The sequence below is a fragment of the Struthio camelus genome, chromosome 6 (genome assembly GCF_040807025.1).
Source record: "Struthio camelus isolate bStrCam1 chromosome 6, bStrCam1.hap1, whole genome shotgun sequence".
Taxonomy (NCBI): Eukaryota; Metazoa; Chordata; class Aves; order Struthioniformes; family Struthionidae; genus Struthio; species Struthio camelus.
The window spans coordinates 35,415,283-35,430,511 of record NC_090947.1 but is presented as its reverse complement, the minus strand read 5'-3'; the positions used below and the strand labels follow the sequence as shown (position 1 = coordinate 35,430,511).

The 15,229-nt window shown below is 44.5% G+C and overlaps 1 protein-coding gene across 3 annotated transcripts in view; it reads left to right on the top strand.

Annotated features, from left to right (window-relative positions):
* Positions 1 to 868: 868 nt before the first annotated feature.
* The window catches only part of OSBPL11 (oxysterol binding protein like 11), a 39,694-nt gene continuing 25,333 nt past the window's right edge, over positions 869 to 15,229 (top strand). For 2 of the 3 annotated variants that reach the window (XR_011141969.1, XM_068949123.1), the window contains exon 1: positions 1,002 to 1,152. Coding sequence is in view for 1 of the 3 variants with exons in the window: in XM_068949123.1 (XP_068805224.1) it covers positions 1,025 to 1,152 (128 nt within the window). In the remaining 2 variants the exon portion in view is untranslated. Of the gene's footprint in view, positions 922 to 1,001; positions 1,153 to 15,229 lie in introns of those variants that run through there. The other variant, XM_068949124.1, reaches the window with a different exon arrangement.

The window sequence follows — 15,229 nt, the reverse complement described above, 5'->3', positions numbered from 1 at the left end:
TTTTTTCTTTCGTTATGGAAGTATAATTAAAATAACGTGCCAGGCCCGTGGCCGCGCAGGACTGTCGCCACACCACGCGGACGAGCCATCGGGGAGGGAGGCGAGCGGTGACAGGGTCTAGACCCGCCGCAGACGGACGCCGGGCCGTAGCCACCTCGACCGTCCAGTTGGGCACCCATCTCTTCGCCTGCGGCAGCCCGCTCGCCTCCGCCCTTACGGCGGAAACGGCTCCTGTGGTGCAACAGGCAGGCCGGAGGTGCTTCGCCCCCGCTGTCCCCAGGCCGCGGCGGGAGCAGCCAGCCAGCCGCCGGGCGCTCGCCTCGGCGCCACCGGAGCGTCACCCGCCGCTGCGGGCTGCGTGCGGCTTGTTATGTACGGGCGCTGCGGCATCACACGCTACAACAGGCGCTGCGCATGCACCCCTCCCGAAAAACAAGCTTCTGCTTGAAGCAGACCTCTCTTTAAGGAGGAGGAGGAGGAGGAGGAGGAGAACAGCGGCGGTTGTTGGGCTGCAACGCTGTCCTGCGCGCAGGTGACTGCGGCTGGCCAAGGTGGTTACACTGGTCACAGCCACGGGGGTTACGCTCTCCCTTCCCGCTGTGAGAGGCCTGTGTCCCGCCAGCCCGCTACTGGCCCGCCACCGCCGCCACCTCCTCCCGGAGGAGGCGCCCAACGCCCTGAGGTGGCGGCGGCGGCAGTGAGCGGGAAATGGCCGCCGCCCCCCGCCCCCTCCCCCCCCCCGCGCCCTTAACAAAGATGGCGGCGGCGACGCCTCCGGCGGGAGCTGGGCGGTGCTGACCCGGAAGGGGCGCGGAGGGCGGTGTTTCCCGCCGCCGCCGGGGTGTGAGGCGCGGAGCGGAGCGGAGAAGATAAGAGCGGGGGGCGCCGGCAGCTGCCGCCATCGCAGCCGGCATGGGGCGGGCGCGGCCGGGCCCCGGCACTGCCTGAGCGGGCCCCCGCGCTCGGCGTCGCCCTGCGGCGGGGTCGCCTGGGGCCGGGGGCGTCCCGAGGTGCCGCCGCCGCCATGCAGTGCGGGGAGCCGGTGGCCGCCATGAGGGGGCCGGAGGGCGAGGGCAGGCCCGAGCCGCTGCTGCCGGGGCAGAGCGGCGCCAGGAGCGGCGGCGGCCGCGGCGCCAAGGGCTGGCAGTACAGGTGGGCGCGGCGGCGGCGGTGGGGGGGCTCGGCCTTCCACCTCTGGGTGCTGCCAGAGGAATGTGCCTTTTCCCTCTTTTTTTTTTTTTTTTGTTGTTGTAACTTAAGGTGAGAGTCGCTTGAAGGAGGCGTTCTTCCTCTCTTCAGCCTTGTCAAAAGCCTGCGCCTTGCGCCCAGGCTCAGCTCTGCCCTCAGAACTTGTTCGAAGCGATCCGCTCCTGCCGGCGGCGCAGGTCTCCCTTGCCGGCGACCCGCTCGGTTTCCCATCTTGCCCAGCTTATTTTTTCAAGGCCGGTGGCGCTCAGCGTGAGCCCGAGCGGTTCGTCGGGCGCAGCAGAGGGATGGGAGAGCGGGCGAAGCCGAATCCTTGGTTGGAAGCGTGCGAAGGCCGCGTGCGAGCGACGGGGTCTCTGGTGCGCTCTCTGTGGTCGAAAGCGCTGTGGCTCGCGTAGGGTTAGCAGGGCTCCCTGAGGCCTGCTTTGAGGGCTTGCTTTCGGGGCTTCCCTCTCTTTGCCTGGAGTTCTGCCGTGTTTGCTCTCGATAATAATGCCGTTAGGCGAAGTTTGCACGCTTCGCCTTCAAACGGAGGCTCTCCAGAGTAGTCACCTGCCCGCCCAGATGGACTGGCTTCCTGCGCCTGGGGACCGAAAAAGCTAGCGCGGAGTACGTGTGCGTGCGAATGGCAGGAGAGCGGGTGGTTTAGAGGAAGGTACGCCTAGACTGGGCTGTGAACGTATTTAATGCCTGATGGTTTTAATAGGGTGTAAACAGCTCAGTAATCTTTGAGAATCTGGGTCATAACCAATTTACCTTTATGGTTGCTTGTACCATAAAGAAAATGAAAGACTTAAGAGCCAATTTTTCAAGCTGTTAAACAAAGGAAGTTTCCTGTCCGAACCAGCAGTAACTGGTTGTCTTAGCCATTGTTTCTTGTTGGTCACCTTTAAACTTTTTTTTCTTGAGTTCTGAACTATGGGTTTTTTTTAATGATATTGGGTGTTATTATTGTGATCAAGCACATGCTGTCCATATATTTCACATTAGTGAATTAGAAGGGTTAGTTTATCTAATTTGTACCTTTATTTAAGAATACTTTTTCATCAGAAGGTTTTGTTCTCCTTTTACAGAACATGAATCAGTATGACTGTTATAACTTGCTTATTTTGAATATTTTCTACAGTACGTCACCAATCAAAAGGAAAATATTTTGTATTTTTATGTGAAATTAGATTCAAGTATCTAATTGCTTTCACCTCCTTGTCTGAACCTCTTCTTTTTGTTATGCTGCGTTTGAGGTAGTGGTCACAGTTCAGTATTACACAATGAAATTCTGCTCTTTAAAGTTATTCATCCAACTGTTTTGTTTCTTCTTTCAGTGTTGTGGCTTGTAGGGCAGGAGTTGTATTGACCTTTTAAGTGTGTTCATGCCTGGATGGCTCTGTCACTAATTCAGAGCCCAGCAGTAAGTGGGAATTTACCTTGTTATTTCTGGCAACAATCAATTTTCAGTTAAATTTGCTTTAGGATTCCAGTGCAAATTGTTCTATTCACTTTTTTCCTAGATCACTGGGAGAAATTTAGTATAGTAATTACATTCTTGTGAATGCTTGAGGTGCCTCCCAGTTGCTCTCTGCTGTGTTGGGAATGAATTCTTTACTCCTATGTTTGTCTCTAGCTCTGTATCTAACTACTCACAAGACATCACCTTTCCTCCAGTCCCCCCCCCCCCCCCATCATTACTGGTGTGCTTTGTGGTCTCCTGGACAGGGTTCTATACCTTAGTTTTTTGCTTATTTGACTATTTTAGTCTGAAATATTTGACAGAAGACAGGCCCTTCTAATAGTAAATGGATGACTGTCTAAAATCCTGGGTTTAGAAATAGATTTGCTGAGCTTCCTTTGGTAGGATTTTCTAGTGTAAGTGGTGTCGTTAATGTGCATAGCGCAGAGCGTGAGCAATAAGCTGCATAGCCGCACGACAGGAGAAGGCTCCTGAAGCACGCTGTCCAGATAGACTATGTATCTGGCGCAGAAGTATAACTCCGCGGTGAAGCATCTTGTCAAAACAACTGTTGTGTAGTCATAAGACAAATGGGCCAGCAGGTACTTTATACTTCAGTGCTTCAGATGGGAAATGATGACCATGAAAACAAAATCTGAGTCATTGCTGGAACCTGAAGCAATGAAAACGGAACCTCTCTCAAAGAGGGGGGGAAGTCATGCATCCCCAGTGAAAACTGCATGCCTAGAAAATAAAAACTGAAGGAGAAAGTCTAGCTTTATATTTTTATAGGGGAATAATAGGGAGTGGGAGGTTTTTTTAAATAGCTATGATAAAGAGTTAGACCAGACATTCTTCATGGTGGAGAAGAGGAGACACCAGAGCCTGCCAGACCCTTCAAGTTATGTAGTAATACGGCTAAATCTTTTTGTGAACTTAGTACTTGTAGACTATATATGATGAGGGTAGACAGCCATTCCACGGTGCCCCCTTTGAAATCTCCAGGGGCTCAGATTCTTTAGAGTGAAGTAAGATACTCTTTGACCCTATAGTAGTTAAGAGTACTTGGGAAACTGCTGTTCTAGACATCTGGCATACTTATGTGAGTATATGATCAGGGTCAGAGTGTGCCTGAGAGCAACCAGTGCTGAGCTACCTTTTCCTGGTTAATGTCAGTAATAGTGTGGCTGTTACCTTGCAATGAAGTAGGGAAAAGGAGAGGCTGAGAGGGTGTGCTGCATGCTAAACTCTTCCCCTTCCCCCCCATATTGCCATTTAGAAAAGCAGTTAACGTGAGATGAGAATTCTGAATATCCTTAAACTATTAAAAGATTACTTATTTAGAAAATGTTATAGTTTTAAGGTAAAATACTTTACCAACTTATTTATTTACATCAGTAATCAAGTGAGGAAATAAGTATGGTACTGCCTTTATAAAGAATTATTTGAATTCAACAATTCTACTTTTAGCCTTAAGCATCCTCATTGACTCTTGCCTTGCTCTAGGTTACATGAACAGAGTGGTTTAGTAGTGGTGAGAGAATGGAGACAACCTTGACAGGTACTTCATTCAACTAGCATAAACATTTCAGAATCAGAAAGCAGAATCTGTATCCATGAGCTAAATAAAGAGTGGGTCCAAATGTGTGCCAGAGAAGCATAGGAAGTCCTCTCAGCCTGGCTTGAAGGGCTTTCAGATATTTTTGAGAGAAACTACTTACAATAACAGGTTCTCATTTCTCTACAAAATTAAAAGTTCAAAGCACTGTGATTGACTAGAGAAATGAGATTGTCCTCCCAGTTGGCGACATGCTAATGTGCCAGCCTCCTACATTCTTAGTGGCTCTGTTCTCAACTACATCAATCAATTCATGTTATTAAAAAGATTCCCAGCATTGTTTCCCTTGTCGATTTTAAAATATACGCAAAGTGTTCTTCAATTTGCGGATAATAGTTAATCTTAGGCTTTTAAATTCCATTGCAAAAACAATTTGCTTTTCTGTTCTTTGTGTGTTTTTACATGAAACTGCCTGTGTTTCTTGTTTCTTGTTTTTGTTATCTGTTCAGTGTGGATTTTGCCACACGTATTTGTAAAATGCTACAGATTTTTAAAATGCTAGTCTTTTGCTCTGTCTTTAAGGAAGCACGTTATCTTTTAGTTAGCTGTTCCTGTAAGTTTCTGTTACTCAGTGCTGCAGGGTTAGTCACAGTTGTGAATTATCACAGAAAAACATTTGGATGAAAGTAGTTTCTAAGGTAAGGAGTAAATTTCCTAGACCAATGATACTCTTTTTGTGTCAAGGGTGACAGTGGCAGATAAGAGTTCCTCATGCTGGGTAGATTGTACTTGGGATTGGGCTATCTGCATGGAAATTTGCTTGCAGTATTACTCTTGTGTACCTTTGGGCTGGAATAGGAGAAGCTGAGAGTAAGCAAATATAAACAGGTACAAAACCTTGTAGCTAGCAGAGGAGGATTTTGGTCAAAAAAGTAACAGTATAGCACTATAATTTGTCCTTTGTATCACATGGAAAAGATGAGAAAATTTTAAAACAAGTTAGATGGTTACCAGTTGTCTTTTAAAGGCTTTGGTTTTTTTGGAGTTGACATTGACACTATGTAACCAGTCTTCATAAAGGCAAAGAAAAAAGTGGGAGGGAGTAAGCAAGTACTGACCTTAATTTGGAGTCTTCTGTGTTTGAGCAGATCAGCATGCCATAAGGTAAGAGAAGAACTTGTAGCTGAAACACATGAGTATAGTTTAATTCTGCAGTTTGAAATGATCGTGGACTCTCCTTCATAAATTGATACTGTATGAAGTGTATTTTAAAGGAAATGCTTATTGCAGTTAAGAGTTGGATCCCAGTTAACTTAGTGACTGAAAATCCTTTGCGCTTCAAACAAGCGGAAGCAAAGTGTGCGAGACTGAGCTAGACTGTGGAAGGTATTTAATGATTTTTATTTATGCTATCTCGAAAACCAAATCTGGCTAGCAATAATAAAGGAAGAGTCTTGAAACTGATACAGTCCTTTTAAGCGGATGTTGATAAAATTCCTTTTTATTGAAGGTGGACTTTGTCGCAATTTTTGCTGCAAGAAGATAGATCGTATTTGGCCAATTTATCTCAGTCTTTGCTGCAAGAGGACATATGGGATTTGTGTAGTTTCTATGCGTTTTTGTTCATGTTCCAAAAATGTTTGATCCTGGAGGATAAATTGCATCTGACTGGCCTTTAAAGCTACAGGCTGACTCAGTAAACCCAGATTAATTAGGTAAAGGAAACGCGTTGTTTCCCAACGCTTCATATGGGGAGCCTCTCCCTTGCTGATCCTTCATTCTTGCCTCTGAACATCCATTTCTCATTAGAGTATTAATGTAAGCATCTAGATCTTGCTGAGCCTGCCGTGCAGTGTATTAGCTGACCTAATTAACTTTGGATTCCTGAGAGCAAGCTGGAATTTACATTAAAGTCCCTAGCATTTGATAAGTAGAAAAAAGAACCCCCCAAAACCTTAACATACGTGTTAGTGTAATCCTAGGGCAGTGCTTTATAATTCGCATTATCCTGTTACTTCCGCTTTTTTTTTCCCCTCCCCTCCCTTCCCCTTCTCCCTCTGTGATCTGTGTTTTCTCTCTGGTTAAAATAAGCAAACCAAACGTTCTTTGGGCTCCTACCTGGAAGTTTTGTACGATCACTTTAATGACTCTAAAACCCTTCGACTTTGCACACAACTACGGAAAGAGAGAGCGAGTGAGCCCCCATGCTGGTCTTTACCTGAGCAGTCTGGCAATGGCTGGAGCTGTTGTTACCAGCTGCTGCTGTTATGACATAGAAGCACGGCCACCAATGGCAGTCAGGTTCCCCCTTCCTCTGCTATTGCACCTCCTCTGATGTCATCGTAAGCTGCTTTCGGGTTGGCTGACGGCTCTGGCGCTCAGCTTTGGTCAAAGGGAGCAGTGATCCTGTGAAGATACCTTCCCGTTGCCTGACCCTCAGAAAGTCCTGGCTGCTTGCTTTCTGATTGATTGGTGGCCTTTAGGGCATGTTGAGTTCAGTACTGAAAAGATGAGTTTCTCAAAACGGTTGCTGTAAAACTCAGAACTTAATTTTTTGTGATTGTGTGTTGTAGTCCTTTTTATTATTAAAATCAAATAAGGGTGGCTGTCATGCATTCATGTGATCTGTAGAGGAAAATGGCTGAAAAACTTTATTTATCCTCGTTGAAGTCTTTACTCAAAGAATATACTGTGTTCATAAAACCAATTTAGAAATACTGCGCTTAACGTAATTTACTGGTTAGAATAGGCAGGGCTTCCACATTTACAGTGGTCAGCTGGTTGTATCAACCTCAGGATCTATTCTGTGCTGTTGAAATATTAAGGTTACTGTTCATCAAAGGTATTGACTTAGCACTTGCTGAAGCCCCAAGTCTTTTCCAAAAGGCACGTAAGCCTCTCATGTTCACACCTCTCTATACATTGGAGGAGAAGAGTTGGAGCGAATGGAAGCTTGCAGTGGGTTGTAAATTAAGAGAAGTAAATCTATGGCGGAGGGGGATAAGTGGACAGAATTGGGGAAACAGGTTTGGGTAATTTAAATAGGAGCTTCATCATGGCTGATGTTCTAGCAGGGAACCTGAACCCAGTTGCTTATTTAGGTCAGCAAGGTTAGGGTTCCCTTCTTGACCCCCGTGGCTGCTCTGAGAGTGGTTGTGAAGACTGTGGTCCCTCTCGGCTTCCCAGAGCATCACCGCATCGAACGAGTAGGCTGTAAAACTCGCTGGGTCGGGGGGACAAATGTGAATGTTGGTTCTGACATCACAGAATGTTTTTCTTAATGCCAACTCTAAATGGATATCCCAGTATTAAACTAAATGGAGGGGGCAGAGACTTTTAAGTGGCTTGTAAATATCAAATAATTTCTTTTCTCTCCATGGAATGGACTTCTGTAGGAGCTCATAGTCATTGCAAACGTCTGCATTTTTCGAAGTGCAAACCATGTTCTTTCAATATTTACTTGTTGTAATATAATCATGTAGTAGCGTGTTAATTAAAATTGCCTGCAATACTAACATTCTGCTCTGCCACATGTGTTCGCTCCTCAGAGAGAAGATGAAAAATAAACTGCATGTGGCTGACCTAATCACATTGCTTAATGCACTACCAGAAAGTGCCCAGCTGCTGCTGTTATGTTATTCTAGGCAGGTTCTTATAATGTACTCAAAATCCCGTGAAAATGAAGGCATGTGTGCAAGGACTCCTATTTACTTAAGGACATTGCCTTGACACCTTTTCCAATCCTCTGCCAGTGCTGATTAGTTTTCACTGGAGGGGCTCACTGCTCATAGTTAACACCATTGGACAGCTTTCTTTTTAGGATGCTTGCAAAGCTTGCACTGTTTCACATCTTTGTGTTCTGTGTCTGACAATGAAATGGGAGGGGAGGACGGGCTGAAGTAGGATAGGAAAAATGATGCTATGTTTTATGCATTAAACTGGAGAACTGATATTTGACAAGCTATAGTGCCTCTGTGCTTTGCAGCAGGAACTTCGATGTCATGGGGAAGACTTTTTGCCACAAATGTGCTTTTTTTTTTTTTTTGCTTTTTTCCTTCCCTGTGTAAATTCAGAAGAGTTTTTGATGAGGCTGAAAATCTTTAAAAACTTGACTAGTGTTTAGACATTGGCAATTAAGTTTCCTAAAGAGCTCAATTTGCATAGTGAAGTTAGTTGAGTTTGTTGCCATGGAAGTGCAATGAATGGTCTGCAACAGAAAAAAAAGTTTTATGGGTAAAACTGCAGGATGCTGTTTTAAGAAGCTATTTTCTGACCCTGACTCTGACTTTCTGTGCGGTAACAGTTGTGGTGCTTAAACTGTTTTCCCCCTGTAATCACTGTTCCTCTTTTTTTTTTTTTTTTTTTTTCTTGCCTCTGCCTCTCTGGATTTTGCAGGGGTATTACAGGGTCACGGTTGCAGCTGAAATCAGCAGAAACTGTGATTTGAACATATGAACTGCTATAATATGCTAGAAACTTAAAAATTGTGTCACAGTTGTCTTAAAGTTAGAGAAGCTGAAGAATCTGCTTTGCCTCAGTTCCCTATCTGTGAAATGGGATAATAATATCCTCTTCCTTTATTGTTCAGTACTAAATCCTTCATAAATATTAATGGCAAACACCAGAGAAGAAATCCGTTGGAAAACTTTGTTAGAGTGTGAGTGCCAAAGCAGTAAGACCTTTTGTTGTCCACTGCACAGTGAAGCAGAACAGTGTTGTAAGTCCTTGTCTCTGGGCATTACTGTCCACCTAAAGCACTGAATGAGAAAGTCATCCTGTTATTTTTACGTAGTGTTGTAATCATAGTTGGTTAAACTAAAATATGTGCAGTCTTCATTAGGGTGATTTATAACTTCTGAGTGCCTTATGTCTCAATTTCAGTGTAGGAATATTTATGTTCAGTTTTTGTGTTTAGTGGAATTACAGAATAATTTAAGTTGGAAGGGACCTCTGGAGGTCTCTAGTCCAAACCCCTTTCAAGGCAAAGATAATTGCAAAGTGAAGTCAGGTCACTGAGAGCCTTCTCCAGTGTAGTTTTGTGCATCCACAAGGATGGAGATCCCACAGCCTCTCTGGGCTCCTGTCCCAGTCCTTAACCCCTCTCCCTGTGAAGAATTTTTCCTTAGGTCCGACAAGGAATTTTTCTTGCTGCAACTTGCGACCATCAAGGCTTGATCTTTTCCGGGGTGCCTCTGAGAAGAGCCTCTCGACTCTCATTTGTTCTGTGACTGCTAATTAGACAGTGGAAGACAGCAGTTAGATCCCCTCAAACCTTCCCTTCTCCTGAAGGAGGTTAAAAATACCCAGCTCCCTCAGCCTTTTCTTGGATGTCGTGACACACCTGGCTTATACGGTGCATGGGTTACCCTGTCCCAGATAGATGACTTTGCACTGCCTTTGCTGAAGTTCAGGAGGTGCCTGTCAATCTGTTCTTCCAGGCAGGTGGGTTCCCCCGGGTGGCAGCCCACCCTCCTATGTCCTGCCTGCTCCCCTCAGTTTGGTGAGCTTTCTGAGGGTGCAGAGGGCATGTCCCATTGGCCACTTTATTAAAGGCATTAAATGCTATTGACCCCTGAAGAGCGCCACTTGTATCTGGCTGCCAGCTAGACTTCAAACCATTGGCGGCTGCCCTTGAGGCTGGTGGCCAAGAAAGTTTTTCACCTGTGTTGTAGTACTCTGGGCTTACGGTATTTCTTAATATTTAAAGACTGTAGTCTATTCAATGTGGCTTTTGCTTGCATGCAGGATGGTGATCACTTTTATCCTCTGCATTTAACCTGAAAGGTCTCAGAAATGGTTCAAAAATTAAAAAAAAAAAAGTGAGGGAGATTTGGAGTAGATGATCAGTGTATTTGCCTACATATAACTGCCACTCGCTTACTGAGGCAAAGTCCAGGATGGCAATGTGTAACTGTCTATATAACTTTTTGTTTCAGTCATAATCACACATTACTCCTACAATTAGAAGAGCTTATCTTTATATTTCTGGTAGGTCAAGAGCTACTAGCTTAGGAACAGACCAAAATGCCTCAGGAAGAAAAGTGTAGTAGTTGTTAAGCTAAAACATGTTGGGCTTTGCATAGAGTAACTGCATGATGCGGAAGTTTGGTCCACAGGTTTCTGTGGATAGTAATTATAGGGATCCACTACTTCAGAAGTGTTAGATTTCAGATGTTGCAGAATTTCAAAGATCGTTATCCATCGTGTGTTTGTCTGGATTACGTTGTGCCAGCAGCAGTTGCTGAGCAGAGCAGCTTAACTTATGTAGTGAACTTTCTGAAACTAGCCTTTGAAGGGAAGTTTTGTTTATTGGTAACAATAACTAGTACGTGAAGTTGTGTGTTGTGGTGCATTGCCAGACTTGCTGGTAATATATTAAAAGTGGTAAAGGAGCTGCAGGAACGCAGGCAACAGCAGTTGTGCTCCACACACATCAAGTGGAAAGCTCGTACCTTTTGAGTTGCTTGTTCTCGTATACCCCAGCTCTAAAACGTTGCTGTTAGCTGGATCTACAGTTACGTTACCAGTGATAGTTTGAACAGTAGTTGCTGTCACAGAATATTCAGCTGCAGGATTGGCTACTGACTGTTGGTCCAGCTTCCGTTCTAGTATATGGATGCAAATCCACAAATAAATTGTATGCGGGAAGAGTTCTTGCCAACCTGAGCTGTTTATATACACAGAAGAGACATTGCTCAACTGCAACGCTCTGCAGTTATTTTCCAGGCAGATATATTCTGAGAGCTAAAGAGCTCTTTTAATGATAAAGTAGTTAATCAGTTTTGCAGTAGTCCTATGAGAGTAGTATTTTGCTACTTATTCATTAAATACTGACTCTTCTCTTTTTTCTTCTGTTGCTGCCTTGCAACAGAGTTACAGTACAGTTTCATTTGTGTATAATTGACCTGTAGCATTAATTGCACAAAAGAGGAGAATCGGATGCAAGTTTAATTAGTGTGATATTAAAAAAACAAACCCTTTTAAGCTTGATTTGTCATTCTCCTTGAGAACTTAGTCTCAGGAAACATTTTAGGCGTAAATGCAAGTGCAGTGTTGATCCCGGAAGGGTCGTGGTGTTGTACAGCAGGACAGCCTCTGGCTGCCAGGGTAGGAAGCCTGCGTGGCATCACGAAGTGCTCGTGGACAGGTGGTGGATCACTTCAGCTTTGCTGTACGCTTCCTTTGTGGCAAATCTGCACTTCTCTTCCAGTGCGTACTTGTGCTCTCAAGGGTTTAGACGGATATGTTAAAGAAGTTCATACATCAGGCGAGGATTTGTTTGTTGCGAGCATGTTTGTATGCTTGCACCCTAGCAGTATTCTGAAGTGTTCCCGGGGTTTCCTGTCCGTGTTCTTGTTGTGTTGTTGGATCTTTCTTTCCTTATGGTTGTTTGTTGGTTTCTAAATTCATAACCAAATACAGAGTTCTGAGTTGAGGAACAGGATCTTCTGCTACCACTTTGCAGTTGACTATATGGCAGTATTGGTGAATTGCACAATGAGGTTCCTTTTTTTTTCTTTCTTCTTTTCTTCCTTCAAAAGCCGTTTAGAAGAACAAAGCTGATTTATTGATATAGATACCCTGTAAGCAATATGGGAACTTCTGCCTGCTTGGTATATTGGGTAGCCCACTGTTGTTCCAGCGTGTTGTGGAACTGGAGAAGGCCTAACGTGGTGGCAGTTTCTTGGGACCAAGTGATCTTTTTGGTTGCAAGCTTTCTCTGCTAGCATGGTGATGTAGGATTTTTTTTTTCCTTCCCTTTTCCCTCCCTGCCCCCTTCCCTTGTAAAGAAAAGGGGAATTAGTGCTTTGTAGATGAGCACTTTGCAGTGGTCTATGAGGAATAAGCAAGCTTTTACAGCCCGTGAGCCTGTGGTCAGTCGGAGATGAACAAGTTCAATGAAAACAGTTACTACTTTTCTTGAGCTAGAACTGCACAGCCAGAACCATTCACTGGTTTGGACTGACAGTCCTGATTTCTTTTTTTCTCTCCCCTTCTTTCCTTTGTTGCTTGCTTTTAGTCTGAAGGTAGTCCCTTTCAGTAGGATTTTGTACCTTTCTGTGAGCCCCATAGAACAGAGCTCTTTTTTCCTGGCAGGGGCCTGAAGGCTTTAGCACACCGTGGAGGCTGATCCCAGCTCAGGAGCCCTCCTCGACAGCTGCGTGGACTGCCGGCTCCTGATAGTACTTTTCTGCCGAAGCAAATCCATATATATTGAGCAGCTGCTTGAAGCAGGCCTCGCACAGACCCGTGGGGAAGTACTTGGCTGTGGTGTTTGCTGTTCAAACAGCTGCTTGGTCTTCAGAGAACTGGCTGCCTAAAGTATCCCGGGCGGTGCTGTTTGCGCCCGTTGAAATTATAATCACCAGAAGGGTGGTCTTGGAAGTTTTCCTTAAGCGCTTTTCAGATAGGTGAAATTTTATGTCACTGTTAGCAGTGATTTTGTGTGGGGCTTTCAGGGAGAGCTGCAATTTAAAGACGGGGGGGGAACAGAAAGTGGGGAGGCCTTCTGTGTGGTGTCTCCTTCATGGAGAACATGTTGGCCCAGCGCTGATCAGGTGTGGGCCTTGGCTGAAACTCCTGAAAGACGTCATTCTGGGATTGCTGTTCCCATGCATCCCTGCTCAAGGCTTGGGTGTTGCATGTAAACAGGATACAGAAGAAACTTGGCCCGATTATCACTGATTCTTATTCCTCCCCTGAAACAGGAAGTCAGGCTGCAAGGCTGTGACATCTGCTCCCAGTTAAGAGGCACAGTAGAAAAGGACAAACAAACTAACAGTAGTCAGTAGTGGATATTTTATTTATTTTGTCTTTTAGTAGTGCTTGGATATATGAAATCATGTGGCTTGTGGAAAGCTACTTTGAAGCTGGGGAGGAGTTGTTTTTTGAAGAGAATGCAAATTTTTTTTGTAACTTTTCATAGGCTTCTACTGTGGTCCTTTGCTTATAGGGACAGCTTCAGTCTACCTCGCTCTACTAATAACCTAATTATTAAACTGTGAAATGTGGGCAACCATGTTTAGTGGTATTCAACCTCTGAAGAATAGATTTTTTTTTTTTTCCTTGTTAATGTGCTGGGGTTAAGATGTTCTGCCACAAGTACCTGAGTAATATTTTCCTGGACGGCTATTGTGATTTGCAAGGTGTCCTTATTTCAGAGGTAAAGTGCTCTAGGAAAAGTCAAAATGAGATTATTTTACTTGTTCAAGGCAGTGACAGGTCTGTTGCAATGCTTGGGCTCATTTTTTTGTCCTCCTTTCAAAGGAGGACAAGTGAATTTATACCTGAATATGGACTTTACGGGTTGTTGACTGAGCTATTGTTATTCCTTTGACAATCTGGGGTTTCTGTGAGCAATTTAAATAGCAGCAACAGCATATTACTTGTGAAAAGATAGATGAAAATTTTAGATAAAAGTTTTCCTTTTGCCTCACTCATAAGTGTGTGTACATGCATGTAACTAGCAATCTTAGTGCAAAGATTTTTTTTTTACCCTGAAGTGAATGAAAGGCGTCACTGCAGCCAGGCCTCCTTGTGAGTGCTCTGCTAAGCTGCGCAGTGCTTTGACTCAAATTCACTTCTGAAATCTTTTTTTTTCCCCCCTAAAAACCCCAAACCCCAATGTATAAATGTGCTGCCATAGTGGGGAACCGTGGGGACTTGTGAAATATACAGGTTACTCTAAAACAGGTTTTAGTGTTGTTTCGTAGGAAACAATGGTGGTAAAGGCTTTAAGGAAGATCTCATTCAAATTTTGGTAACTGCATCCCACCGCTACGGTTATCTGTGAGCAGAGCCAGTGCCTGAACTTCTTGTCTCAGACCTGCCCTCTAAAAGCTTCCTGCAGCTCTCTGAAGTGAGCTGCACTGAATTCCCTACTGGGGAAATATGCCTGTTTCTTACAGTGCTCTTAGCTGCCTTACAGCACTGCTTTAGCTGATTTAACAACAGCGTTTTAGTTTTTTAACTCTTGCTGTGGAAGCCCTGATGTTAGAACTAGAGTATTTTTTTAAACATATCTTTAATTCCATTGATTGTTACTTATTTAAAAACAAGCCTTAGCTAAATTGTTGAACTAAGCGCAATTAATGCCTGTAAGGTCTGTGCTTTTTACTCTTTTTATTTGTGTATTTGTTTGCGCCTAGGCCCTTATATGTCAAGGAAATATTTTTAAAATCAGGCAGGTTTTTCTTGCTCTTCAAGCAGACTAATCCCCGGCTGGCATAGGTGCTAAAAATTTGCCCCATCTTTGTCAGGACGAAACCTAAATATAGTGGTTTTGGTTTTCACAGTTTCATTGCAAATGCCTGGAGTCAATTAAGCCTGAAAATGGTTTAGTCGATGCTGTCCAGCGTAGGTGAAAAGCAAAAGGGAAGAAAAAGCTGGTTTAGCAGGGACCTGTGGGATTTTTGGAGCGGAAACATTTGGAGCAGCTGCTGTTCAGTTGTGAGACTGGTCCGACGGAAATCGGAGCGCAGAGGAACACGCGGACAGAGGGCAGGCGGGACTTTTGAGAAAGGGGCCTGAGGCAGAGAGATGTAGCCAGGCGTGGAAGTACATTGCGTACAGAATTGAACTCCCTTCTGCAGCTCTTCTAAAGACAAGATCACTTGCCTCATCAGTCATACTTAAACGAAGCTATCTAATCCAAGAATGCTTCATTTCCCTTTGTTGTCAGACGAATGGACTTCCAAGGCCTTATGTGCATGCCTGATGTCTTCCTACTGACTTTCCTCAGTCTGAAGTTACTGTTCTGACTTTCTGGGCTTGTACTGTTAAATGTGCCTGTGATTTAGGCAGGGAGGCAATGGGAGAGTGCAGCAGCTCTAGTCTGAGTGTGCAGGGTTTTGTAGGGATGCACAGCTGAAAAGCAAGGATGAAGAATCAATAAACTAAATGAAAAACAACTAACTGACTAGAAACAGCTTTCAGATTATTAAAAAAACCAAACCTTATGCATTCTTATGAATATGCAATGTTGCAATTTTCAGCAAATTTCTGACAGCAAGTAAGCG